The sequence below is a fragment of the Phalacrocorax aristotelis genome, chromosome 1 (genome assembly GCF_949628215.1).
Source record: "Phalacrocorax aristotelis chromosome 1, bGulAri2.1, whole genome shotgun sequence".
Taxonomy (NCBI): domain Eukaryota; kingdom Metazoa; phylum Chordata; class Aves; order Suliformes; family Phalacrocoracidae; genus Phalacrocorax; species Phalacrocorax aristotelis.
Genome location: NC_134276.1, coordinates 86,645,673 through 86,673,471, shown reverse-complemented (window position 1 = coordinate 86,673,471; position 27,799 = coordinate 86,645,673). Strand labels below are relative to the sequence as shown.

At 42.4% G+C, this 27,799-nt stretch overlaps 1 protein-coding gene across 4 annotated transcripts in view; it reads left to right on the top strand.

Annotated features, from left to right (window-relative positions):
• SH3KBP1 (SH3 domain containing kinase binding protein 1) overlaps positions 1–27,799 on the top strand; it is a 231,739-nt gene that overhangs the window by 73,411 nt on the left and 130,529 nt on the right. For 3 of the 4 annotated variants that reach the window (XM_075096619.1, XM_075096609.1, XM_075096638.1), the window contains one exon: positions 9,723–9,846. In XM_075096619.1, the coding sequence (XP_074952720.1) occupies positions 9,723–9,846 (124 nt within the window). Of the gene's footprint in view, positions 1–9,722; positions 9,847–23,704; positions 23,781–27,799 lie in introns of those variants that run through there. The other variant, XM_075096630.1, reaches the window with a different exon arrangement.

Below are 27,799 nucleotides of genomic sequence, written 5' to 3'. Positions count from 1 at the left end.
GCCTGTATCAGCTCTGCAACTTGTCCACTTTAATTTTTAGAACCTGGGTCACCATCTCCCAGGTGCCTCGACAACGAGTAGTGGGACTGTGTGCTCCTGTTCTGGTGACAGGTGGCAAGTTCTGTTTTCCTCACCTCTTTAATACATTTATAACAAGCTTCTGCTTTTGTACTTCTCACCTTCCTGGGGAACCTGCACTTAAAGAGCCACAAATTTACTTGCTGTCTTTCAAAGGCTTCCTTAAAGGTGTCTTGTCACAGCACTTACAAATTGCTGGTAGGTGCTTATGCACCTGGCCCATGCTGATCACTTCTGCTCCCTCATGCTTCCTGCCATCTGCTGTTTCTGTTAATCAGTTATACTGTTTCTTACACCTAGGTTGTAAAATCTCAGAGAGGGGTACTGTTATATTTTCTGCCACCGTGGTGTGCGATCTGTAGGTGCTGTTAAGAGTACCTACTAGAGAGGCAATCAGGAACAGAGCATCAGGCCTGGACCACTCTCCCCTCCTCAGCATGCCAATGTTGGGGTCAGGATGAATTGAGAGGCTTGGTTGGAATGGCATCCAGCACCCAGCATAGCATCTTTTTCCTATTTGCCTTTTTTTTATTGCTCTAATTATCATTTTCAGCCTTGGTCCATTAAGTGCATTAAGATGTAATTAATTGCTTGTCCTGGTGGTAGTGAAGCTAATAACTGCTGCTTTTCCCCTCTTGACTTTCTCTGAAACAATTGGTGTTATATATTTGGTACACATTTTTAAAAATGTGCTCCCCACTTTTCTTTCTGTTGTATTCCTGGCTGTCTCTCATAATCTCTCTCTTTTTTTTTTCTTTCACCTTTCTTTTATTCTTTTCTTTTCTGTTCTGGTAATTTAAAAAAAAAAACCCTAAATGGTATAGATGAATATGAGCTGTCTCCTTTTGAACTGAAGAATGAAGTCTGAGGCTAAGGGCATTGAACAAGGAGATTTTCTTGGCTTGAGCTGGACACAGGAAAACACACTCATGTTCATATAAATACAGAGCTGAAAGATTGCATAAGACTTAACAAATCTGAGCATTTTGTTAATTTTGTTATAAAACTTGCATTCAGCTTTCTAAAAGCACTAGGCTTTCTACGTATGCAAGAGTGCATATCCGATCCAGAAGACCTTTTATTATCAGAAGGACATAACAAAGCTGTATTAAAAAAGGAAGACTGTGGAGATTCTTTCTAGAGGAGCTTCAGTTTGCTGCAGCATAGTGGGTGTTGGTGTGTAGGAGAGGAACAGAGGAATGCCGGTGTGGCAGAGTGTGGCCTTCTTAGAGCTGTGGTAGGGAGGGCATTGTAGCACGGGCATCTCAGGCTGGGGTAAACAGGGAATGTTCAGATACAGATACCACAGAGAAGTTATCAGCAGTTTAAGCAGGAGCTGGTTGTACTGTGCCTCCAGTGGCACACTATTTTTGCAGTTAATGTAGAATACATGGGATGTAGGAGTTAATTTTCTTTCCTAACAACTGTTGCTTTGTCGTTTCATACTAATTTTGTTTGTTGCTGTTTGTTTGCACAAAATCCAAACTATTCATTTTTACATGGATGTTTTCATGTGACCCAATATATTGTCCCAAATGTTTGAGGTGTTGCCTCTATATTAAGTAAAGTTTATAAACAAAATTGATAATAAAATTAATATTTAAATGCTGCAAGAACAATGCACATGGCAGATGGGTTGTTGAAGCCTTTACTTACGGCTATGTAATGAATTTATGATTGTGTAGGCTAGGTTCTAGATGCCTACAATAAATAGCTGAGCAGTATCCTGACAGGAAGCTTTGCAGCGTTCATAAGGCCTTCCATCTGAGAAGCAAGGGCAGCCATGCAAGCAGCGTTTCTGACTGTATGTGGATGGCGTTCCAGAGTTTATTTTCACTGGGAGAGAGCAAAACAGAAGATTACATCTTTTTTTATGTAACACAACAAGAAAAAAAAAAGGAGGGTAATACACATCAGAGCCTTCATCCTTAACGTGCTTTGTTCTTATCGTGGTTTAGCCCCAGTCAACAGCCAACCACCACACAGCTGCTCGCTCACTCCCCCCACTGCTGTGGGGTGGGGGAGAGAATCAGAAGAGCAAAAGTAAGAAGTCTCATGGGTTGAGACAAGAACAGGTTAATAATTAAAATAAAATAGTAGTAGTAACAATAATATAATTAAAAGAAAAATAATGAGATGGGGGAGGGAAGGAGGTGAAACCCCGGGGGGAAGAGTGGGGGATGGGGGCGGACAAGTGATGCAACTGCTCACCGCCTGCTGACGGACACCACCAGTCCGTGAGCTGCAATTGCTGCTTCCCCCACCCAACTACCCCCAGTTAATATACCAGGAATACATTATATGATATGGAATATCCCTTTGGCCAGTTTGGATCAGCTGTCCTGGCTGTGCCCCCTCTCCTCCCAGCCTCCTGGCAGAGCATGGAAAGCTGGAAAAGTCCTTGACTAATGTAAGCACTACCTAGCAACAACTAAAACATCAGTGTGTTATCAACGTTATTCTCATCCTAAATCCAAAACACAGCTCTATACCAGCTGCAGTGAAGAAAATTAACTCTATCCCAGCCAAAACCATGACAGTTCTGCATGCTGCTACTGTTACTGCTGGAATAGACACACTGTTCAGCATGAAAAACCTGGTGAACAAACAGTGCTTTTCTCTGTCAAGCCCTAAATCAGATAGAAGTCATGTGAGCCACAGAAATAGACTTGATTTTGAAGGCTAGATACAGAAACCAAAGACTATTTGAGAGAGACTTAGGAGGCTGTGGTTTAGAAATAACCCCAGAACTAGACAGAACTAGCACAAACCAGGAGGCACATGAATTGTAACCCTATTTTTTTCAAAGATTATGTCACATGCCTGACAGGCAGTTGGGAACATCTTTCCTATAAGCTTGGGATAAGCTGATAGTGAAAGAGGAGAGCGGATGTGGAATCCTACTGTCATGAAACAAGAGCATAACTTTTGTCATGAGCTCAGATCATGTGTGTAGTAGCAGTATGGGATCTATGCAGCTGTCCGGGGGTCACTGCTGGGGAATCACACTCTCCAAGCTGTCCTTCCCACTCTACTTGCTGACAGAGCCACTGCTAAATCTCTCCTGTCGTGACCAGCTTAATGGAGAGATCTCAGTCTTGATCATGGTACTTGAAGGTCCCATGTTCTGCCTCTGTGTCTTGGAGCTGATATTGCCGTAGAAAGGAGAAGCCAAAGACTAATGAATCTCAAGCGATGCAGAAGCTAGGAAAATAAAAACTACACAGTTTCTTTATTGTCTCTTCTGGAATGTTGTCATTTTGGGTTTTATGGAGTTTAAGGCTAGTGTATGTAGGCATACTGGATTTTAGTGCTGCCACCATCTTTCTGGTTGAGAATATTTTTCATATTGATGCTAGTTCAGTTGCTGGGAAAGTTTGTTCCAACCTCGCTGCTGGATACACTGTAAAGCTACGAGAGTCTTGACAATATCAGAGTTGCATTTATATCTAAGCATATTTATAATTATTCAATAACTCAACTAGTTTTAGTGAAAATGTCACAGGAAATGACTCAGGACTAAATATTGCATTGATGTGCTCTGCAATGGAGTTATATTTTGAGGTTTTAATATGAACGGGTAATTGAATTCATATATTGTTTGAAGTTGCAGACATTGTTTGCCAGAAATTGTGGTGGCAGTTGTCTCTTGAAATGCAAAGTATGGTTTTTGAGAAAAGAGATTAAAGGAAAAGCATTCTGTATCTCAGAGGGGTCAAAGCGCTCCTGACATTTCCATTGTCATCTCTGGATAATTCAAATGTGTTGCATGGTTTCCCCCCAGCTGCATATGTCTCTGGGTTCTTTTTCGTGCTCCCATATTTGGCTTCAAGCAATGTACAGGCTGTAGGTTTCTGAATTGTGAAAGCCTCATTATTTCTCAGCTTTTAACTCTTTCAGTATGCATCTTGTTTTCAGAAAGCTTTGATTTTGATTGAACCTCTTGCTTCCAGTATACAAGAACTATTTTTCCCTTTGCACTTGGAAGTCATAGGTAAATCACCTTGTAGCCTGATAGTGATTTTTCTCATAATTTTTCATCCCAACAGCTATGAGGAATGAAGTGTTGGCTGGAGCATTTCATACCTGCAGCAGCACAGAATAGCATTTTGTTGCATTTACAGTCATGGAAAGGGTTGCAGCAATTTCCTCAAATGTTTTCAGCTGAGTTTCCTGTAAAGGTCAGAACTGCTAGAGTAAAAAAATCTTGAAACTTTGGTGTAGTGAAAATGGCAGCAGTTCTTGTACTTTCCTTCAGACTTGGTAACAGTAACTGTAACTTTTGTGGCTAATGCAATTCAAGTATTTGCTATAAATTAAGGATGTTTTTTGATAGATGAGTGGATAGTTCAGCATGTAGACACAGATAGAATAGACTTTCCTTGAAATGTAACGAATGATGAAATTCTGAAAATAAAGCTAGGTCTTGCAAACAACAGTAGAAAAATAGCAGGTGAGCCAAAGACTTTTCTCTTTGAAAACCATTAACCACTCTTTGTCTCTCTTCAGCTTAAAAAGGCATGTGTCATGTCAATGAGTAACAGTTTTTGACATAAAGGTGAAAGGTGCTTAATTTCTAGATTTTATGTGTTGGAATAACCATTTAACAGGGTACAGGTGCACTTGAGTATGTTGTATTTCGCTATGTGATGGAGTTTCATCTCACTATATAATTTGTTGTTAATATTTTGTCACATTGTAAAGCTCACAAGCTTATGGAAAACGTCTTACAAATTTTCTGTGGCTCATCTGATGTAGGATTGTATTAGAGAAGATCCAAATAAAATCAGCCCAAATACTGTCTAAGATTTTGTCTTTCTTTATTTCTAAGTTTGCTAGAAGAAAATAATATTTTCATGGTGATTTGGCTGTTGGCATCTGTGCAGTATGGTTGAAGCCTAGTTAGAAAAAGAATAAATTTTTTAGGTATTAAATGGGTGTACGAAGTGTAAGAGCTTTCAGGATACTCTAAAATATATTTGTGCTTCCTTAATATTTTTGAAATCATAATATTTCATCAAATCAGGCTTAAAGTTTATTTTTAAAGTTCACAGTGACTTTTCTTTTCAGAATTTCTGAGATCGAGGATGCTTCTTCCCGGTAAGAACTGCTTATATTGTAATCACTCTGAAATCCACATATGCAGGAGGTGGAAGCTCTCTTAAAATCTGTGGCATTAAGAGGGGCCTGGTTTAGATTTAGTGGTTGAAATGTGAGGTCATTTACTTAAGGGCTGGGTTCCCAAGGCATAGCCCCTTGAAAATGATCTGCTAATAACCTGTAATTAACTTTTGTGGGCTAGGAAAAAATGTAGCAATTTGACCCATGAAATTTATACTGGGCACTGCCCCAAAATCAAGTATCACACGGTACCAAAGATGAGGTTTAGAGATATTTTTGAAGCTGTTAGCACTGTGAAAGCCTACCTCTTTGCAGGTAGGCCATGTGAGTGAGTCAGCTGCTCATTCTGCAGAAACATCTCAGTGTTGGAGGAGTGGGTGAGATGCTTGTGGTGGGGTGAAGAGCCAAGCACTGCACTTTGGATCCCTTTGAGCCCCTTCTCCTGAGGCTCTGTGTGGGGCTCTCCATGGACATTTGTCATGTGAACTTGGTTCTGGAAAGGACTGTCTAGGTCATTGAGTCTGGTCCGACTAGTGTCACCACAGGGATTCCTAGCAAAGGTGCTCACACTGTGTCCTTTTGAGGAGACTCAGCACACCACAGATGTTCCGCAGTACCTGTCCAGTCGCCCTTTTCCTACTCAAGGGCAGACCAGCCCACAGTGAGTGATGGTTGTATCTAATCAGGGTGTGAGTATATTTGCTACAGTCAAAATACTACCAGAAACCAGTGCAAGAATCTTCAACAGGAGGTACACTGAAGTCCTTGCTGGGCGGACAACTAATTCTAGGTTCATTTTTTTTTCCAGTATTTTAGAGCAGTATAATAAAGTCTCTTCCCTTTCTTATCTCTCCTCTCTTTTCATATACAAGCTCCTTCTTCAAGAAACAGCAATCGCTGAACTCACAACTGGATTATTAGTTTCTGTTCATCTTCCACTAGCATTTAAGTTCAGCTCTTCTTGAACTACCCGTAGCAGACTGGGGAATTCCAACTCCTACCTGTCCTAAGTTAAAGTTTGCTTTCTACTTCTTTGTGTACATGGAACTTCTTCTTTAAAAGTAATAATACCTCCAAACTTCAACTTGAAACCAGAAGCAGAAATTGATTTTGTCATAGTCTGGGGAAAGTTCCCAAAAGCCACCTTTGGTGTATGTGGGTTTGGAAGCTCATTTGCCTACTCTTTCCTCACATGGTAGACTTCTGCTCCATGCAAATCTAGAATGAGTGGGTATGTAGAGAGATTTCTATAACCATTACTGATGGAGCACCAAGATTTTGGGGCCATTATAGTTGTATCATTTACCAAATACGCAAGATAGTCATGTTCAGTATATTTTTTGTGGTAAAATAGTGAGCTGGCTTGCTATACCTGTGTGGCCAGAGTTGATTGTGTTTGTTTTCACTTGGATTTTCAAGCAGAAATGCCATTTTCAGTGGGGCTTTATAGTGTTTTAAATTAATAACCTATTTTTTTACAGCAGGTAAGAGTGGGGCTATGTCAATATTTCTGAATTTAACAGCACTAGGACCCCTTTCTTTGTCCTGAGAATAAGAGGCACAGCTCAACTTGCATGGCAAAAACCTCTGTCCTGACCTTCCTTTGCAGGCTTCCCTCTTCCGCATTGCCTATTGGGAACAGCCTGTGTGCTGGGTTATTTGCTGAGCCATGCCCAGGAGAGGGCTAGGCTAAGTGGACCAGGAGGCATGTTAGCAATGAAACAGATAGTCATGGGGAGGGCCAGTGTCCTGGCTGTGGGGCACAGCTGAAGGAAAGTCCTAAAATCTTAAGGGCCCCAAGGGTGAACAGTATAGAAGAGAAGACAGTGCAGAGGCAGAAAGAAAATACTAGAGAGAGGGTTGAGGACAGCGGATGTAATATCGGCACTAACGTTTGCCACAGGCTGCAGCGGTGAGGCTCCTTGAGGTGTGGGGCTTTGGTTTGGTTTTGGTTGTATGTTTTTAAGTCTTGTGCCATAGATTAAGACCAGTAATTGAAAAGGTATGCAAGTGGCTTAAAGCTGCCGTAACTTCTCTAATGTAGAATGTGTGCTGAGCTGCTTGGATATGGGCTTCCCATAGTGTATTGCTAAGTATGAGTACATTTCTGATAAGATTTTAGCTTAGTAGGACTGGCGTGGCTTTTGCTTGTTTGTTTCACTATTTAGAGAATTGTCCACTTATCCTTTCAATTTCTTCCTGGATCTGTAATTTCATGCTGCTGGGGTTGATCACATGTCCTGTTACTGTGGGCAGTAGCTATGAAAAATTGTGACCCTTCTCATGAGCATCAAGGAAACAGTGATGAAAAGTGGCCCAAACCAGTACTGGAAAGGTAGGAAAAAAGCAATCCTTAGACAATTTTGGTGGCTGCAAGGTGCTGTACCTTCTATATGAATTTCAGCTTAGTGGACGCTCAGCATGTGTGTCTGTCTTTTTCCATGAATAGGGGACAAGAAAGGAGGTGTAAGACTTCCCACCCTACAAACAAATGTCAATATTTGGGTGTTGGCTTGTTGTATTCCTGCTGTTTTTTTCAGGAGCAAAACAAGGCTTCCTCAAAAGCTCTTAGCAGCAGTAAAGGCACCATTCATTCATCTGCAGACTTGAGGGTGCAGGACTGCTTTCTCTTATAGCAGACAGTTGTCTCTGTTATGTCTGAAGTTGCAAATAGGGTTTTAAAAACAAACAAAAAAATCATACTGTTGTTTCAAAGTTTGTGAGTTGAGGGTTTAATTACATTCTGACATAAAGAATGGAAAATCACACACTAATGATGCACAGGAAGCAAGTTCTGGCAAGATGGGATCTTCTGTAGGCTACTGTCTTGTAGTCCTGTTCACATGAGAGTACTGTTTGACTTACAAATTCTGTTTAAACTGTAGATAATTTTTTAATATACTATGCATTTTTCACCTAGCTGCAAAATAAATGTAAGGCTTCAATACAACAAGGTTTGGGAGGACTCCCAAGCTGAACATGAGCCAGTCTTGTACCCTGGCGTCAGAGCCAACAGCGTCCTGGGCTGCATTAACAGCATGCACATTGAGAGAAGTGATAATCCTCCTTCACCTGGCTCTTGTTAGTCATATCCAGAATACAGCATCCCATTTTAAGTCTGCCAGTAAAAGAATGACTTTGATAAACTGGAGCAAGTTCTGTGGTTATGGGAGCTGGAGCATGTGCCCTGTAAGGAAATGCTGAGGGAGGTGGGCTTGTTCAGCCTGGAGAAGAGACAGCTTTTGGGGGACCTTCCAAGGAGGTTATTCACAAGGCAGGGCCAGGCCCTTCACAGTGGTGCCTGGTGGGGAGGACAGGAGAGAGAAGATGGGACTTGAGAAGAAAGTTTCAGGCTGGATGTTAGGAAAATTTTTGTCAAGCAGTGGAGCAGGTTGCTCATGAGGTTGTGCAGTATCTGTCCTTGGAGGTTTTCAAGACCCAACTTCACTAAGCTTTGAACAGCCTAGTCTGACCCCAGAGGTAGCCCTGCTTTGAGCCAGAGATTGGAGTAGAGACCTGCCGAGGTCCCTTCCAGCCTAAGTGGATAAAGTGTGGAGCCCAAACTTAACTTGTTTTTTCCTTATTTTCTGGTACATGGTTATAAGCAAATGGTTTAGCCTTTTCAGTGTATCAGTTACCTGTCTGTAATGTGGAGGTAATGCTACTTGTCTACCTCAGTGGTGTTTCAAAATACGATATATGAAAGGCTATGATGTTTTGGATGCTTTGGCAAAGTAGATATAGACAACAAAGCAGTTAGGCCTTTAAAGTCTGCCTAAGAAGCCAATAGAGAGGTATTGTGCATTTTCTCAAGAACTAACTGTGAAGTCTTGGGAAGCTGTTTTCTGTGGGTTTACTTTCATGAAACTTCACCATATATTTTTTCTGTGTGCTGCCAAAGAAGTCGATCACCTTAAATGGTAGTCAGCTGCAAAATGTGTTAGTGTTAGCAACAGCTCTAACAGTAGGCTTTATATATGCTTCTGCCAATTATGGTAAAATTTGTCATATTTTCCTAGTTAATATTTTTCTTCCTGCTATGGTTGTTGTTTCTGTGGGCTTCTTGAGAGAGGGGAAGCAGACTTAGCTGCCTTTAGACCAGGAGCACTGTACCCAGTTCTGCCCTGTGCATCAAATGTACAGCTAATTGATGGACAAATTAAGAAACACTTTTTTTTTCTTTTTTTTTTTTGTTCTTTTTTTCCCTCCCACCTTTCAGCTTTGGTGATCTTCGGTAAGAGCTTTGCAACGCTGTCCTACAATTTTCACACATAAATAAGGAATTGACCTCTTTTAGAAAGAAAAAAAAATAGTATTGGTTGGAAGAGTTACTGAAAGTTACTTTAATTTTGTGGCATTTCAACTTACAAAGAGTCTTTAAGGTAGCATTAGAATAGGCAGGGGTATATAGATTGGAGTTGTAAGAAATCTTGGTAGCTTGAGATTTAGAATATTCTGTAATAACTTTTTTTAAACTCTTCCTTCTTTTTCTTCTCCCTCTCCACCTGCCTTTTCTCCTGCAGGAAATAAAGAAGGACATGAAGAAAGAAAATACTGCCAACAAACCACCAGAGAAGCCTATAAATGAAGTTTCCAATGGAAGCCCTTTACTGTTGTCTGAGACAATTATTAGAACCAACAAAAAAGGTATAGTATATGGAAGCCTAAATGCAGCTTAAATTAAAACTTTTAAAAGAACAAAACAGAAACCTTCCTTCTTTCTAGAAATAAAGCTAGAGTCTATTTAACTGTAAAGGCATAGCAGGAATAATAACAATTTAAAAAAACCCCAACCACATTGTCCTCTTAGACTGGCACGTCGATGCATGTATCATGTCTAATATTTCCACATTAATTTGCACAGACACCCCTTTCTTCTTAAAGAAATCCTTCCTAGATACATTTAATTAAGGAAAGCTGTATGAGGAGATTACTAAAGCTTATTAAAGTAAGGAACTGACAGCATGAATATATGGAAGTTTTTGCACAGCGATGACAGTCCACATGTATTCATGTTCTATCTGGGAAACAGACTGCTTACTGACAGAGAACTTGGGGGGGGGGGGAGGGAGGGAGGAAAAAAAAGAAAATATTGGAAAACATAAAGCTTAATGCATTAGTTTCCTGGGAAATGTCTACCACTGTTCTGTTTCAGATTGGAATGTGTGCTCTTCATGTCTGGCTTGACACCCAATGCAGATTCCTACGGAGGGTTCTGAGTTGCTAAAATGAAAGCCTCCAGATATTCTGTCTCTTTCCCTAGCTTACAGTCCTGCTCTCAGAAATATCAGAACAAAATAAAAAATTGGCAATATAAAACCTGGATTTTTATTTAGGTTATGTTTATGCTTCTGTTTGTTTTGTGGCAGGACAATTGGCGATGTGCAAGAGGTGGGCTCTGTTTTTTTCCTGGAGAATTCAATGGACAGTTTATTGCTCGCTGTCTTGTACAGAATTAACTGCTGTCATTAATCGTTGCTGTGCTGTAATTTCCATTTTGGCATGTCTTCTATACTCTTAGGACTATGCATATGGAAATTTTCTCTTCCGTATTATCAGCGAATGCTGTATTTGAGCTGGCAGTTCGACTAGAGGTCTTAAACCTAAGATTTGCAACTGCAAGTGAGGAAGATTTAATAAATTGTGCAAAATATATTACTTCCTTTAAAGTGTGAGGGGGAGTAATCTTTACCTCTTTTGCAAGGAGTGATGCCCTCTCAAAGAAAAAAAATTGGAAATAAATCTCAGAAAGCTTTGTCTTTTGAGTTTGCAATATCATCTTGAATCTGGAGACACGTCCAACATTTCTGCTTTGGGTCATAGGTTTTTCAAGCAACAGCAGAATTAAATTACCAAGAATTATTCTTTTTCATGGCTGCTATACAGAACCATATGAGTAGTTGGGAAATTATCTAGGGACCAAGTCTGTTCCATATTGCTTCAGCTGCTATTTGGAGAAGGCTAATAGCTGTGGCAGATGCAGAGATTCGGTTCAGTCACAAGGGGATAGCACTCCAAATATGATACTTAGAAGACAAGCTTTCTCCTCCTCTTTCTTCCCTCTGGCTCAGAAGCTTTAAAGGATTCAGGAGATAAAGAGGTTCTCTTTTTCTGTCTGTAGCTGGAGAATACAAAACCTGATATTTACTGAAAGTAGACAAGCAAAGACTGCTACAAAAATCCATAGATTGAGGAAGGGGTTAGGCTTGGAAATAGCAGATTTCATGTTAGGGTGTTATTGCATTGGATTTCATTGGTGGGGATTGCACTTCTCATGGCTACTTCTACATAGTGTCAGGGTTAGTAAATTTTTCATTTTGACTGCTTCTCCACAGCTGTTTCCATTGCTGCAGAGCAAGCAGTTGCAGCGTGCTGTACTCTAGCAGTATGGCGTAGAGCATAACAAGGCCAAGAGAGGTTTTCCTTTTTTTCTTCTGGGGTCAGTTTGAGCATGGTGCCAAAGTACCCTTGTTTAAGTGAGGACAGCTAAGCAAGTAGTTACTGTTGTGGTCAGTATTAAGAGTCTTCTAAGATGTATGTGGCAAATCTCCTTATGGGAAGTGTTGCAACACTTTACTGAAGAGGAATCCCTAAATGCCACAGGGACACAGGGATTATTTTCTTCAAGTGTTCTTTTGCTGTGATTTTTATTAAACCCTACCTCAATCTGTTTACTGATGACAAAATATGACCTGACCTGAAAGAGGGTACTTTTTTTTTCTTTTCCTCCTTGTTGGTAGGGATTGAGGAGGAGGGGGATGCATCTAAAGGTCTTCAGTCACTGTTCAGCAGTGAAAATAGTAGGCAGTATTATTTATTTGCTTGAGCAATGTAAGCTTGCTGCTTGGAACTTCAGAGCAGATCCAGTGATGTGGGAGTGAAGCATTCTGTGCTGGTGCATTGTTTCTATTACCAAGATGATGATAAGTGCTTTTGTACTGCTGTAGTGTTACACTGTGTAGTTTTACTACTTAACATGGTTGGCCTAATTTAAGTGGCAGCACTTTAGTAGGCTGTCGTGGTTTAGCAGCAGCTCAGCCCCACACAGCCGCTCGCTCACTCCCCACCGGTAGATGGGGGAGAGAATCAGAAGGGTAACACTCGTGGGTTGGGATAAGAACAGTTTAATAATTAAAATTAAAAGAAACAACAGTAGAAATGCAATGTAAAGGAGAACGAGAGGCGCAAAGCCCCGGGGGAGGGGGGAGGGGAGAGGGGGAACGAACCGCCGAAACAAACCACATGCGCCGCAGCCGCTCGCCGCCCGACGCCGCGCCGCCTCCGCGCTGCCCCTGCCCCCCCTCAATATATTGGCCATGGTGTCACATGGTATGGAATGAATGTGCCATTGGCCAGTCGGGGTCAGCCGTCCCACCATGGCCCTGCCCCTCCAGCCCCCCCGCCACGCCACGCGGCAGAGCGCGGGAAGCTGGAAAGGTAGCCGACCCCCACAGTGAGGAGAATTAACCCCTTCTCAGCCAAAACCAGCACATTCTCCACCCCTTATTCCATACCATTTACACCATGCCCAGGTCCCATATGATGCAATACAACCGTACCAACCACCACCCCTCCCCTTCCCATCCCTTAACATAATACACAGACATCATTCCCTTAGTTCATGGACCTTCCCTGTAAAATGTCCATTAAAATGTCCATTGAGTTCACCCAGTCCATGACTCTGGGCTCCATCTGTTGTATCAGTCTTTCCGGGTGGGAGAGATGGTGTGTGGCGTTGGATTGCTACATACCGAGTCAGTCATCGTTCCATCACTGCTGCACTTTGCTTGTTTCACAGTTTATCTTCCATGGGTTGGGAGGCTCGTACTCTGATATCACTGATACAACACAGAGGTGACACACAGTATTATATAGCAGTTCACATTGTGCCATTCAGTTCATTGACTGTTTTCACCCAAAATCAAATCCCCTTGAGGCACACATCGGATTTCTCCATCCTCCCGCATCACCCACCAAGTGCACCCAGGTCCTCGAGCAAAAGCAATCCCACGAATGGGTTTGCCTTTGCCGGAGGCAGGAAGAACCCAGACTGTTTTGCCCAGCATACTCTTTGTGCGCACTACAGGGACTCTATCCCCTTCCACAGTATGTATGATTTCTGATTGGGCAGGGCCAGCTCGGTTGGCAGATCCCCTCGTGTTGACTAACCACGTGGCTTTTGCTAAATGTGTATCCCAGTGCCTGAATGTTCCACCCCCCATTGCTCTCAGTGTAGTTTTTAACAGTCTATTGTACCATTCAATCTTCCCAGAGGCTGGTGCGTGATAGGGGATGTGATACACCCACTCAATGCCGTGCTCTTTGGCCCAGGTGTCTATGAGGCTATTTTGGAAATGAGTCCCGTTGTCTGACTCAATCCTCTCTGGGGTGCCATGTCGCCACAGGACTTGTTTCTCAAGACCCAGGATAGTGTTCCGGGCAGTGGTGTGGGGGACAGGATATGTTTCCAGCCAGCCAGTCGTTGTTTCTACCATTGTAAGCACATGGAGCTTGCCTTGGCGGGTCTGTGGGAGTGTGATATAGTCAATTTGCCAGGCCTCCCCATATTTATATTTCAGCCATCGTCCCCCATACCACAGAGGCTTTACCCGCTTCGCTTGCTTGATTGCGGTGCATGTGTCACATTCGTGGATAACCTGTGCAATAACATCCATGGTCAAGTCCACCCCTCGATCACGAGCCCACCTGTATGTTGCATCTCTCCCTTGATGGCCTGAGGTGTCATGGGCCCACCGAGCTAGAAATAGTTCACCCTTATGCTGCCAGTCCAGATCCACCTCAGCCACTTCAATCTTGGCAGCCTGATCTACCTGCTGGTTGTTTCGATGTTCTTCAGTGGCCTGACTCTTGGGGACGTGAGCATCCACATGCCGTACCTTTACAACCAGTTTCTCTACCCGGGCAGCAATATCTTGCCACAATGTGGCAGCCCAGATGGGTTTGCCTCTGCGCTGCCAGTTGCTTTGCTTCCATTGCTGCAGCCAGCCCCACAAGGCATTTGCCACCATCCAGGGGTCAGTATAGAGATAGAGCACTGGCCACTTTTCCCGTTCAGCAATGTCTAAGGCCAGCTGGATGGCCTTTACCTCTGCAAACCGGCTCGATTCACCTTCTCCTTCCGCAGTTTCTACTACTTGTCGTGTAGGACTCCATACAGCAGCCTTCCATCTCCGGTGCTTTCCCACAAGGCGACAGGACCCATCAGTGAACAGGGCGTATTGCTTCTCATCTTCTGGCAGTTTGTTATACAGTGGGGCTTCTTCAGCACGTGTCACCTCCTCCTCTGGTGATAATCCAAAATCTTTGCCTTCTGGCCAGTCCATAATCACTTCCAAGATTCCTGGGCGACTGGGGATTCCTACTCGAGCCTGCTGGGTGATCAGTGCAACCCATTTACTCCACGTAGCATCAGTTGCATGGTGTGTAGAGGGGATGTTTCCTTTGAACATCCAGCCCAGCACTGGCAGTCGGGGTGCCAGGAGCAACTGTGCTTCAGTACCAACCGCTTCTGAAGCGGCTCGAACCCCTTCATATGCTGCCAATATCTCTTTTTCAGTTGGAGTATAGCGGGCTTCGGACCCTCTGTATCCCCGACTCCAAAACCCTAGGGGTCAACCCCAGGTCTCCCCTGGTGCTTTCTGCCAGAGGCTCCAGGTAGGGCCATTCTCCCCGGCTGCAGTGTAGAGCACATTTTTTACATCTTGTCCTGCCCGGACTGGCCCAAGAGCTACTGCATGGACTATTTCTCATTTAATCTGTTCAAAGGCTTGTCGTTGCTCAGGGCCCCATTTGAAATCATTCTTTTTCCAGGTCACTTGATAGAGAGGGCTTACGATCAGACTGTAATTTGGAATATGCATTCTCCAAAAACCCACAACGCCCAAGAAAGCTTGTGTTTCCTTTTTGCTAGTTGGTGGAGACATGGCTGCTATTTTGTTGATCACATCCATTGGAATCTGATGACAACCATCTTGCCATTTGATCCCTAAGAACTGGATTTCTCGTGCAGGTCCCTTCACCTTACTTTGTTTTATGGCAAAACCAGCTTTCAGAAGAATTTGGACTATTTTCTCACCTTTCTCAAAAACTTCTTCCGCTGTGTTGCCCCACACAATGATGTCATCAATGTATTGAAGGTGTTCTGGAGCTTCTCCCTGTTCCAGTACAGTCTGAATCAGTCCATGGCAAATGGTAGGACTGTGTTTCCACCCCCTGGGGCAGTCGATTCCAGGTGTACTGGACGCCCCTCCATGTGAAAGCAAACTGTGGCCTGCACTCTGCTGCCAGAGGGATTGAGAAGAATGCATTAGCAATATCAATTGTGGCATACCACTTGGCCGCCTTTGACTCCAGCTCGTATTGAAGTTCTAGCATGTCTGGCACAGCAGCACTCAACGGTGGAGTGACTTCATTCAGGCCACGATAGTCTACTGTTAGTCTCCACTCTCCATTAGACTTCCGGACTGGCCATATGGGACTGTTAAAGGGTGAGTGGGTCTTACTGATGACTCCTTGGCTCCTCAGTTGGTGAATGAGTTTATGGATGGGGATCAGAGAGTCTCTGTTGGTGCGATATTGCCGCCGGTGCACTGTTGTGGTGGCGATTGGCACCTGTTGTTCTTCGACCTTCAGCAACCCCACCACAGAAGGGTCCTTTGAGAGACCAGGCAAGGTAGACAGCTGTTCAGTTTCCTCCGTCTCCAAGGCAGCTACACCAAAAGCCCACTTGTAACCTTTTGGGTCCTTGAAATACCCTCTCCTGAGGTAGTCTATGCCAAGGATGCACGGAGCCTCTGGGCCAGTCACAATGGGGTGCTTCTGCCACTCATTGCCAGTTAGGCTCACTTCGGCCTCCAATACAGTTAGCTCTTGAGATCCCCCTGTCACTCCAGCAATGCTGATGGGTTCTGCCCCTATATAGTTTGATGGCATTAAGGTGCACTGTACGCCGGTGTCCACTAAAGCTTTATACTCCTGTGGGTCGGATGTGCCAGGCCATCGGATCCACACAGTCCAGTAAGCCTGGTTATCCCTTTCCTCCACCCAGCTGGAGGCAGGGCCCCTCTATTCCTGATCATGGCAGTCACAACTCACTTCTTGTAAATGTGAATCAGGAGTCCCTCTATTACACTTAGAAATAAAATCTGCGCTTCTACTCCTCTGTCTGGGGACTTGCTCACTGGAAACTGGAGCAGCAGCTTTCCTGGAAGAGCCTCCCTGAGTGACTGTTCTTCCTTGCAGTTCATGTACTCGTTCCTGTAGGGTCGAAGTAGGCTTGCCATCCCACCTCATCATGTCCTCTCCGTGGTCACGCAGGTAGAACCATAGGGTGGCCCGTGGTGTGTATCCCCTTCTTTGAGCCAAAGGACGCTTATTCCTAACAGCTGAGACACTGCTCTGTCGAGGTGGGGAGTAGGACAGATCTTCTTTGAGTTGCTGGACCTCTTGGGATAGTTTCTCCACAGCAGAGACAAGCGAGGAAGAGATATTTGTGTCGTAATCCCGGAGTCTATCTATCACCTCTGCCACCGTTGGTGTCTCGTCATCTTTCCAGGACATCGCTGCCAATGAGTTTGCATGCGAAGATGGTGCGCTCTGTACAAACTTCCGCCACATGGGTCGTGTGCACTCGGCTTCATCTGGATCTTTGGATGACCGTTGATCGTCTAGGTCACCATAAATCACCTCAAACACAGCTAATTCCCTGAGATACTGGATGCCTTTCTCCATAGTTGTCCATTTTCCTGGGCGATATGTAACATCTTCTTTAAAGGGATACCTTTCCTTCACTCCAGACAGGAGTCGCCTCCAGAGGCTGAGGGCTTGTGGTTTTTTTCCAATTGCTTTGTCAACGCCCCCTTCCCCAGAAAGGGATCCCAGTTGTTTGGCTTCTTTTCCCTCTAGTTCCAGGCTACTGGCCCCATTATCCCAGCATCGGAGCAGCCAGGTGACAATGTGCTCACCTGAACGACGGCTATAATCTTTTCGCATATCTCGCAACTCACTTAAGGACAGGGATCGGGTGGTCTCTATTTCATTTATTACTTCTCCCTCCTCTCCCCGCGATGGCCCTGGTTCTTCATCATCCCGTTCTAAACGAGTTGCTGTCCGCTTCCAATATTTCATCTTGTGTATGGGGGCAACTGATACTGGTACGGGTTTATTTTCTGAGCTAGCTCCGGTACTTGTTGTGGGGGTTTGAGTGGCTGCAGTGCCTGTTGTCAGGGCTGGATTGTCTACAGTGCCAGTCACTTTGCATTTCAATCCAGAGACATTCTCTTCCCCCTGGGGGCACTGAATACTGTCGAGCAGGGCTCGGTATGCATGGGCCAGGCCCCAGCACGTTGCAGTTATCTGTGTCTCTCTGGAGTTCCCAGCGTAACAACATACTTTCTCCAAATATTCTACTAGTTTTTTAGGATTCTGCACTTGTTCGGGGGTGAAACTCCAAAACACTGGGGGTGCCCACTGCCCTAGGTATTTGCCCATGCTATCCCACATGCCCTGCCACTCGTAACTATCAAGCCTCGGGGCAGATTTCTGGGTGATATTCTTAAGTTGCTTACTCAAAACCAAAACAACATGCCCAAAAACTAACAATAAGTGCACCTTAACCACCCAAGGATGTTCAAGATACAAAAACGTTGTTGTAACAAAGGCACAGACATCATAGAACAAAGTTGCAAAGGTACTATTCCGTATTTCCTCCATATAAAATCTCTCAGAGGAGGAGGTATAATTGCTAATTGCCTCAACAAGGTGGTATCCGAAGTACAGTAACGGTTTCAGCAAAAACCCCAAATACCAGATAAAGCTGAAAACGAGTGTTTGTATAACAAATCTTGTAGGCAAAACATTACTAATCACAGCAGAACACAGCAGACTCAAACAACCAACGCCGATTTTTAACACCAACTGCAAAAAGGACAACATGGTGCTGTGACCAGCAGCTGTTGTTATCTCCAACCCTTGAGCCCCACGTTGGGCGCCAAAAAGACTGTTGTGGTTTAGCGGCAGCTCAGCCCCACACAGCCGCTCGCTCACTCCCCACCGGTAGATGGGGGAGAGAATCAGAAGGGTAACGCTCGTGGGTTGGGATAAGAACAGTTTAATAATTAAAATTAAAAGAAACAACAGTAGAAATGCAATGTAAAGGAGAACAACGAGAGGCGCAAAGCCCCGGGGGAGGGGAAGGGAGGGGAGAGGGGGAACGAACCGCCGAAACAAACCGCACGCGCCGCAGCCGCTCACCGCCCGCCGACCCGACGCCGCGCCGCCCCCGCGCTGCCACTGCCCCCCCTCAATATACTGGTCATGGTGTCACGTGGTATGGAATGAACCTGCCATTGGCCAGTCGGGGTCAGCCGCCCCCACCATGGCCCTGCCCCTCCCAGCCCCCCCTGCCACGCCACGCGGCAGAGCGCGGGAAGCTGGAAAGGTAGCTGACCCCCACAGTGAGGAGAATTAACCCCTTCTCAGCCAAAACCAGCACATAGGCATTTACATTTTGAGGAGAAGAATCTTGGCCTCTTGGGCTTCTGGCTTGTAGAGTTTTTCCTTGAGGAATATTGACAAGTGTCCAACAGTGGTATTCAAGGAAATTAACTAAATTATTTGTAAGAAACATCTAAATAGCTGGGAGGAAAAGAATGGATTTCTGAACAAAAAAGATATTTAGGATCCAACTTTGTATCATCTTGTTTGTTCATGCTAATTATTTCTAAGCACTGTATTGAAATTAGGGATTCTTATAATAAAATCAGTGTGAATTGAAATGCCTCTTGTAAAGGCTTATTTCATCACATAAGTGATGGACATTACTACTTTGGATTACAGATGTAATCTAGGAACAATTTAAAGTTGGTGTAATGCCACCGGTAGTAGCCTACCTGGGTTAATATTTCCATTACACAGTGAGGGTGGCAACTGATTCTGGTATTATTAGTAGTGGGTCACCGTCTGTGAATTGTTCAGGTGTTTGTTATGAAGACCAGGAGAAGATTGATTTTGTCTGCTTTTCACTGAGGACAGTAAAACCAGAACATTTCTCATCCTTTAATGTTTCTTGCTGACTGCAAATGCTAGTGACCTAACAGAATCAAACAGTAGAAATTACTGCCGTGGTGGACATAATTTAGGAAACTCTTTTATACTTGGCCTTGATGTATTTACGAGAGTTAATATTTGTACGTATCTCCTTTCTTTACAGGGTTTAAGTATGGTCTAGAAGTTAGGGCTACACCTAAGAAATAATGGGGTTATTTTCTAGGTCTGCCACAGAGTTGCTGTGTAACTTTTGCTAAATCACTCAAACTCTGATGGCCAAATTACCACACTTTAATTTCCAAGGTCAGGTGTCTTAATATGTGTTAATTTTTCAGATAGGCAGAGGGGTTTTTCTTCTGATTTATTGCAGTGACAGATCCAAATTCATTAATAACTTCCAGGCATTTCAGGTGTGTCTGCTGCAGGCTGCCTGCTGGCAAAACCTGGATTTATACCTGTCTCAAAAAGATATTGAGATCTGTTATAGCATGGTACCGATGGCATTAATGTCTAGGAAACTGAGCATTTTAATATAGCATTCCAGTGAGTTCACGCTTCACCTCTGGAAGGCTCATAAAAGGACCATTTGCTCAAGTGCAGAGATTGGGTTAGGGAAACATAAAGTCCTGTGCTTCTCTGACAGTTGCCAGAGCTGCAGCAGCTCTAGGCTAGTTTTGAAGGGTGCTGCATTATCAGCCCCTGTCTAGGGAAAAAGGCCCTGGCATTGAATGACCTGTTTGAAGCTGTATGAATGTCAGCTGCGGTTGGCTTCCATATCCTTTGCCACAATGAACCCTGGGAGGGATCATTCCTTTGCTTCTTCCTACAGTTCATAAGCCAAGAAAATCCTTTGCTTGCCAGGTGTGTGTCTTCCAGTATATATTTTCACTGCTCCAGAATTTTTGTTTGCATATAAGAACTATTGTTATAAAACTTCTGTAAAGCTGACTTAAAAAAAAAAAAATCATTTTTTTCTATTTAGAATTGGCATCGTTGCACCCTGGTAATAGCAGGTTGGGAAAGTCTTTTCTTCCCTGAGAACATTTTCAGATTGTTTGAAAAAAGAAAAACTGTTGCTGTTGTCACTGTTATTTAATAATGTAGTAAACTTACAGTCAGGTCTTGGAACAGGAAAACACCGAAAGATATCTTTTTCTTTTTTTTTTTAAATGCTTTTCCAACATGGTGAAATTCCATCTTTTGTAAGTTAACTTTCAAAATCTAAAAACAGATCTGAAGTTGTGCAAGTGTTTCAGATCTGTCATAAATTAAGTACGATCTTCATCCAGGTAGAGGGACATAATGGAAAGTTGCGTGCAATGAGCTTTACTGTGAAATGGCTAAGGCTTATTTTAGGATAGTTTTGTCCTGATTTTTGAGTATCCTATTTTTGAGTGTCCTATTCATTGCGCTATTTCACGTTTCTGGGAATAAGAGCCCAAATTGGGCCAAATTGCAAACCTGGAGTTGATAGGCTGTAGTTTGTAAGTAAACTAACAACAATTGTTAGACAAGTAAAAATATTTGAGGAAAAGATATATTGCCTGCCAGATGTACTTGTTTTATATAAACTGTAAATGCAGTCTGCACTGAGGTTATTCAAGCCAGCAAATCTGGAACAGCTCATCATGTGTTACATGTTCTTAATCAGAGCCAAACCCTGAAAGCAAAGAAATGTTTTTTTCTAGTTCTCTTGAGAATTATTTATTTTACCTTCCACCCTACATTTAAATAGTAAAGAGAATTCACATCCTATCCTAAAAGTGAGAGTTTTGTGAAAGTAGGTTTGATGATATAATAGCTTTATATTATGAATAAATAAGTCTGTTGTATGCAAAACTGAGATTTAAGTCTATTTTTGTAAATTAGAGAAATGGGAAAAGTATATTACAAGAAAAATGCTTCATCGTGTTGTTCAATAGTTTTATGATTATTTGGCTACAAAAAGACACCCCATTTATTAAAAAGACAAGCTGATGGAAGCTCAGCATATGAGTGTGTCGACTCCGGGTTTTGTATTAAGTAATGTGTATAAGCTATGATTCTGGTCATATTTTTCAGCAGAAAGGCAAACCTCAAAATTTCCTTCATAAAATCTTTTATTGCTAAACCTAGTGCAAATGATTGCCTTTGTTGTGTGCCAGTCATGTGTTTGATGAGGTGTCTGACCTTCGGTATGCTCAGCTTTGGTTTTCCTTTCAAACACAGGAGGTTAGAAGGCATTAATCTGTCTGTTGGTTGGATTATCTTTCTGCTGTTTATATGTTCAGGGCCTCTCCACAGACAGCTTTGGTGTTCCCTTGCAAATACTGCCAACTTCAGAAAAATTATAGCAAGCATTAAAAAAAAACCTTTTTGTTTTTAAGATCAGCTAATTGGTGAGTGATCCGTATACAGTTTACACAAATATGCACAAGAACATACTTCTCAGCCTATTAAGGTTAAAATATGCATATAACATATGACACAAACCCAAAATGAAACATAAAAAATTAATGGCACAGAAAACTCGAATCCAGCAAAATATTTATTCTTTGAGTTTAAATACCATATCTGCATATATATAAGTAATGTCTCAGATAATACACATTTCCTTTAAAAGTACTGTTTCTTGCAAATAAATACTCGGATAATTTTTACCCTCAGGTAAGCTACTCTGTGCTGAAAGGCATTGCTTTCATTTCAGAGAGGCAGGAAAAGGTACTGGTCTGTGCTGGACATGTGGGTGGCAGCCAGAAAGAAACTTTGGGGGTGTTGGGTGGGGTGTGTGTGTTCTGTAGTGGTTTAACAAATTTTTTCTGGAGGGGAAGATCTCTACTTGGTAAAGTTCCCATTTGATTATTCAAAACAGTACATTATTTTACACATGCTACCTGTAGAGGATATGTAGAAAAATGATGATTATCGAGCATTTTTGTTTCATGATTCTTTTCCTCTGATGAAAAATAATTCTCAGTGGTGAAAGTGAGATGACACTTATTGTGCATGGAATATAGCTAATTTCTGAGCTGATGAATAAGATGTGTTCAGATGTGGGTTGGTTGTCTAACATGTGAACATCCTTCCTCACATCATGGGGCCATGCTTTTGGATTCAATATCCTTTTATATAGATATATTTGTATAATAAAGGAAAATCATAATACAGTGCAATTTAAAATTATTACATTATCTGTCTGATGCTGTAAAATGAGTTTAGTTCTTTTGGGGTTTCTCTTGTAGTTGTAACTATACTGTGAAATCTGCCTAAAATAGACTTATTCTGTAGAACAGGAATCCAGAGACAGGTGTTACCGTTGTTCTAAATTTAAGATTAGTCTGTTGGCCATTGACATGATTGAGGTGGTTTTTGTTTTTTTCTCTGGAAGAAAGATCTCATTGCTGTCTTCTTGGCAACAATGGGATGGATGCTCACTCATTCGTTTCAAGCAGATCTTGTTTACAAGTCCTATTTAAATAGTCAATAAGTCTACACTCCTTTCTGTGTTACAGTCATTTGCTGCCCTGGTTTTCAGTTAAGGTTTCATTATCTATCCAGATTCCAATAGTGTATTTCAGTAAGATAATTTATTTTCCTGTTGTTTACTGTGCAGTGCCCCATCTTCCTTTTATTCAAAGTGCCTACCCTTTTTTTTCAATTACTCCTTTCTGTACTCTGCAAAATGTACAAATCCTGAGCCCTGAGGTAGCTTCTGCAATTTTGCATAGTTGGATCCAGCCACTGGTGTGGAATCCTCATGAGTATCATGAGGCTCTGTGCAGGAGCAGTCTCTGTAGAAGCCAGTTGTAGAAATCCCTCTTGGTTTGAATTGTAATTCCAAGTTAACTCGGTTCTCTGGGCATTTTCTGTTTGCCTAGGTGATTGTCTTCTTGTGTGTCGTATGTTTAGCTCTAGGAATCCCATTTATGGACCATGCTGTAAAAACACTGAACAAAAATACACCCACTGCATCAAGGAGATAACTATATATACACCCCTGTGTGTGTATATATACGTATGAAACAAGGTAACAGATAACTAAAAAGAAAAAAGAATAATACAAGGGAAGATGCATTATTTGGATGATTGCTAGCAGGCTAACTCTTTTCAGGTTTATTGCAGCCAGAGGACACTTGTTTTAATGAAGGATTTAAATATGGATCTGATTTGGAAAGTGTGAGGGCATTATGGAGAAAATTGTGACAACACTGAGTTTAAAATTTAACAGACACTGTTGGATAGTGACACCCAGGACAGAGAAGAGGCAGAAAGTGACCTTTTCATACAGAGTCTGAAGAGATGTGGGAGAGCGGTCACTGATTGGCATTCTGAGAAGCTTACAGATGAAAAAGAGGGAGGTAGTTATGGAGGCAGATGAGGACATGAGTTAGGTGTGTTGGTTGGTTTTTTAAATGTAGATCCAGAAGTATATTTGAATCAATGGGAAAGCAGAGATAAGTGAACTTTTAAGGAAAAGAGTGAGAGGGAACAGTTGAAGTGGTGGAATGGGGCTACAGGGACAGTTGAATGAACAAGTAAGTCGTTTTACAAGTAATTTATGCAAATGCTTAAAAAATGCTGCACTAAAAGAAATAGTTGACAGAGTTTCATCTTCTCTTTCGTGAACATTTACAAAGTTTTGTTTAATCAGGTTTAAAGATTTTTTTTCCTTTCTAAAAGCTTTGCAATACGTTTTACGTGTCTGAAGTATGAAATCAGATATATCTTCTAACAGTAGTTCTAGAATTTGCTAGTTCTCTTTTATGACAGTATATGATAATTGTCCAAAAGGTACTAGTCAAGAGCAAATGTGTTGTCAAACTCAGGTGCAAAATGTTTAACTATTAGCAGTTATATTGAAACCTCCTTTAACAAAATCAAAACTAATAAAGTGATACTGAATGCTGGAGCCGTTCTTGTTAGAGTGACAGCAACAGCAAAAGTTTGAAGCTTGCTCTTGTCCTGAAACTAAGTTTCCCTATCATGAAAGTGACTGTTTATTTTTTCACAGGCTTCTGCAGAGAAGTGTCTTCCTGCTGCCAGCAGTTCCCCCCTCTTCACTGCTGTAGGATAAGTCACTTGGCACCTAGCAAGGCCCAGCTGCCTTTGAGGTCTCTCCCTGACCTTCTGCCTCCTGACTAGCTGTCTGCGTCTGTCTCCTTTAGCCTTTCATCTAGGTGGTGTGGGCTTTTCAAGAATAGCATGGCTAACTTGATTTGAAAATTAGCAGACCAACCTTTCTCCCCTGTACCCCCTCACAACTTTCTGTGATTATGGAATGTCAGAAGATGAGCAGGGTGGCTCACCTGAAACTAAGCCTTGGAGTGAGTCATTGGGGTCACTGTACATTTCCCAGTGCCTAGCTTGGGGTATCTACACCTCCGGTATGGCAGTGATAGGAGAGAGTCAGACTTCTTATTCTGTGGTAGAGACAATGAAATCGAAGGAGTGATGCAGGGATACTGTCATGAAATATAAGACAGAACCCTACCTGGAATGACAATTTGTGGTCAAGAGAGTATACGTTGACTGTGCAAGCTAATATCTTTTCCATGAGCTCTGAAACTGCCAGTTTACTTTAAGCTGGGTCAAGAATCCTTGACTTGCCTTTCCTGGAGTTAGTCTTGATAAATTTGTAACTGCTAAGTTAAATATGTACAAATGTGCTTTCAGACTGGTGGGCAGGTCCTTAGTTCAGTCCTGCTTTACCTTTGCTTGCTTGGATGGTAGCTGGGATGGTGCTGTGTTTCTTTCATGAGGACATGGAACTGGCATTAGTCTTCCCTGCTGGGCTGGAATCAGGGCTGTGCAGCTGTTGGCATCCTTCCCCCATCGTGTGTAGGTAGTGGTAAGAGCCAGCTGTGCTATGGTAAGCTGCAGCGCTAATCAGCACACTAAGGCAGTTGGAGGTTTCTGGCTCCTGTGACAACCATAAAAACCTTTGAATGATTTCTGGGGTTGTAGGTGAGGAGCAGTGCCTGTCAATAGCTCCCTTGGGTCTCCTTCTAATTGCAGTGATATGTGACATGAATTGAAGACCTAAATAATTTGTATAAATGATTGTTCTGAGAATTGGTTCCTAACCAGTAAGTACCCCCCTGTAAAGATGATTTTTGGATATATGTGAAAGTTTAAAGTAAACATATTCCTCTGTACTTTTTTCTACGATTGTATTTTTAAAACCAGCTCCATTCTTGTGCTCACTGCATTGGGGTAGAGTGACTTGTGCTGCTGTTGAATCCCTTCAGTGCAGGAAACTTTTTCAGTTGTGCCTACTTGGACCAGAAGGAAACTACAGTCATTATTCAAGAGTTTCCTCTTCTGCTGGAATGATATTTATAAGCCCAAGTTGGGATAAACCTCTGCAAACAGTGGCAAGAATGTACACAGCAAAAATAAACCATTGCTGGTGGCAGGAAGGGTCGTCACTGCCTTGGTGGTTTAGGAGAGCTGAGCAGACAGTTCTGCTTAGACGTATGCTGTGGGGGGGACCCTCTGTGAACCAGCAGCCAGTCTGGGATTTGGTTAGGAGTGTGTGTCTGTGTGTGTGGGATTTAACTCTGAATGTGCTTTGCACAGGTATTTTTCACCTGTTCTCTTGCCCTACTCCCTTTCGATGTGCACGTATGGAACATCTGGAGTGCTTTAAGCAAAGCTTTGCTGTGGGATGCAAGTGACAAGAAACTATATGAAAATATTGCCCATAAGGCACATTTTTGTGCTGTTTTGTGATCTGTGATAATTTCTATGAAACATTTTACTTCCAGGAACTGATACAGGCTTTAAAAACTTTCTTCTGATAAAGTGCCATGCCTGGAATGAACTTGTCACTGCGTTCATTTTAATTATTTTTCACATACAGTATGAAATACTTCAATTCATCTGGTTAAAAGACCCTGAAGTTAAGGAAGTTTGCTTTGCTGTAACTAGGTTTGAAAAAAAGATAGAGGTATCAGACAGTGTTGATCATGCATGGTTTGGGTTATTCTGAGTAGGATGGCACTATTAGCTATGTAGGCTTTCAGTCTTCAGATTCCTGTATTATGTAGATGCAGTGACTAGAGTAACAAGATACTATGCCTGCAAAAAGTACATTTCTTGTTTCCAGTGGCATGAAGTTTCCTAAATTTATTAATTTAATAATTTGTGTGTGTTTTATCTTGTTTCAGAATTCCCTCCCTTAAAGTTTACTCCACCATTATCAAGGTGCTTACAGCATGGAAAGTTGTGCTGTTGTTAGCGGTGCGTTGTGGTGTATTGTACTGTTTACCATATTTTTAATGGTTATTTCACTGCTTTCTAATGTTATTTCACAATTAAGATGCACCAGTAGTTTGCAGTAGTTCCTATTCTGTATCTTTCTGCATTCCCTTTTCAATTATACATAGTTGTTCCTGTTTCTTGCTTGCTGTTAATTTGTAATATCATCCTCTTTAAAAATTCAAAACATGTTGCTGATGATGGTTAGTCTCCAAGCTCATTGGTAGGGTGGTTGTGCTTGACAGGGGAGTGCAACGTGGAAGTGCTGACAAGTGGCTGATTGCTGGTTCTTGGCCCAAAACGCAAGATTGCAACAGAAAAGTTTATTATCTGTCACACAACAAGAGCCATTATTTCCTAAGTTCAGCATCGACTTTATTTAGAAACTGAAGTGGAGGCTGGGCAGAGGTCATCATGGTGAGAAGTAGCTCCCTGCAGATGCCCAAATTAGCTGGGAATGAGAGTTGAAGTCAGAGGAGGTGTAGTGCCACTAGCACGGTCCTCTGCCTGGGCTGCATTGCCCCAGTGAAGCCCCCTCATGGTTTTAGCAGTTACTGTATCATCTGCTGTGGCTGCATCTTCATAAAGCTGCCACTCTACTCCACAGACTATTCCAGAGAGCACTGGCACCTGTAAAGACCCGTGGCAGTCCAGGATACATCTGCTTCCCCCAGCAATGCTTGGCTGCTCCAGAATCTGCTTCTGATACTGTTTTCTCTAGGGACCACATTTTGTCAGCTTCATACCCATACTATGCTCAGCCTGGCACTGTATTCATTGCTCAGACTTCTAGAGTAGTGTGCTGCAGTAGATGACAAGAATAATTCTGTGTTTAGTGATCAAACAGGATACAGTAGCACCCCAGCTGTTCAGTAGCTTGAATTTAAGCCATCATACACATTTAAGCAGCTCCTTTTTACACTAGGTCATGCATTTTATTGTTGGCTATAATCTCTGTGAATATTCCAGAGGTAAAATAACCAGTCAAAGTACTCTCACACAAACTTCAGTCAATAGCACCAGATAGTCCGTTCTTTTTAAATAACTTTAAATGCTGTATTTTTGTATTTCAGTTATTAATTTAGCACCACATGTACCTTATGTAGACTTCTGTTAGACTCCTGCCAGATTCCAAATGTCCTTGATCTATATAGTCTGGTATCTAGCTCTGCAAAAGCTGCAAGATGCAATGTCAGCCATTATTGCTTCATTTTGCAACTACAATCATAAGACTTAGTATTTTTTTAGGCCTAGGAATTCTCTGTTAGACTACTGACTCAGCATAGTGTTATCC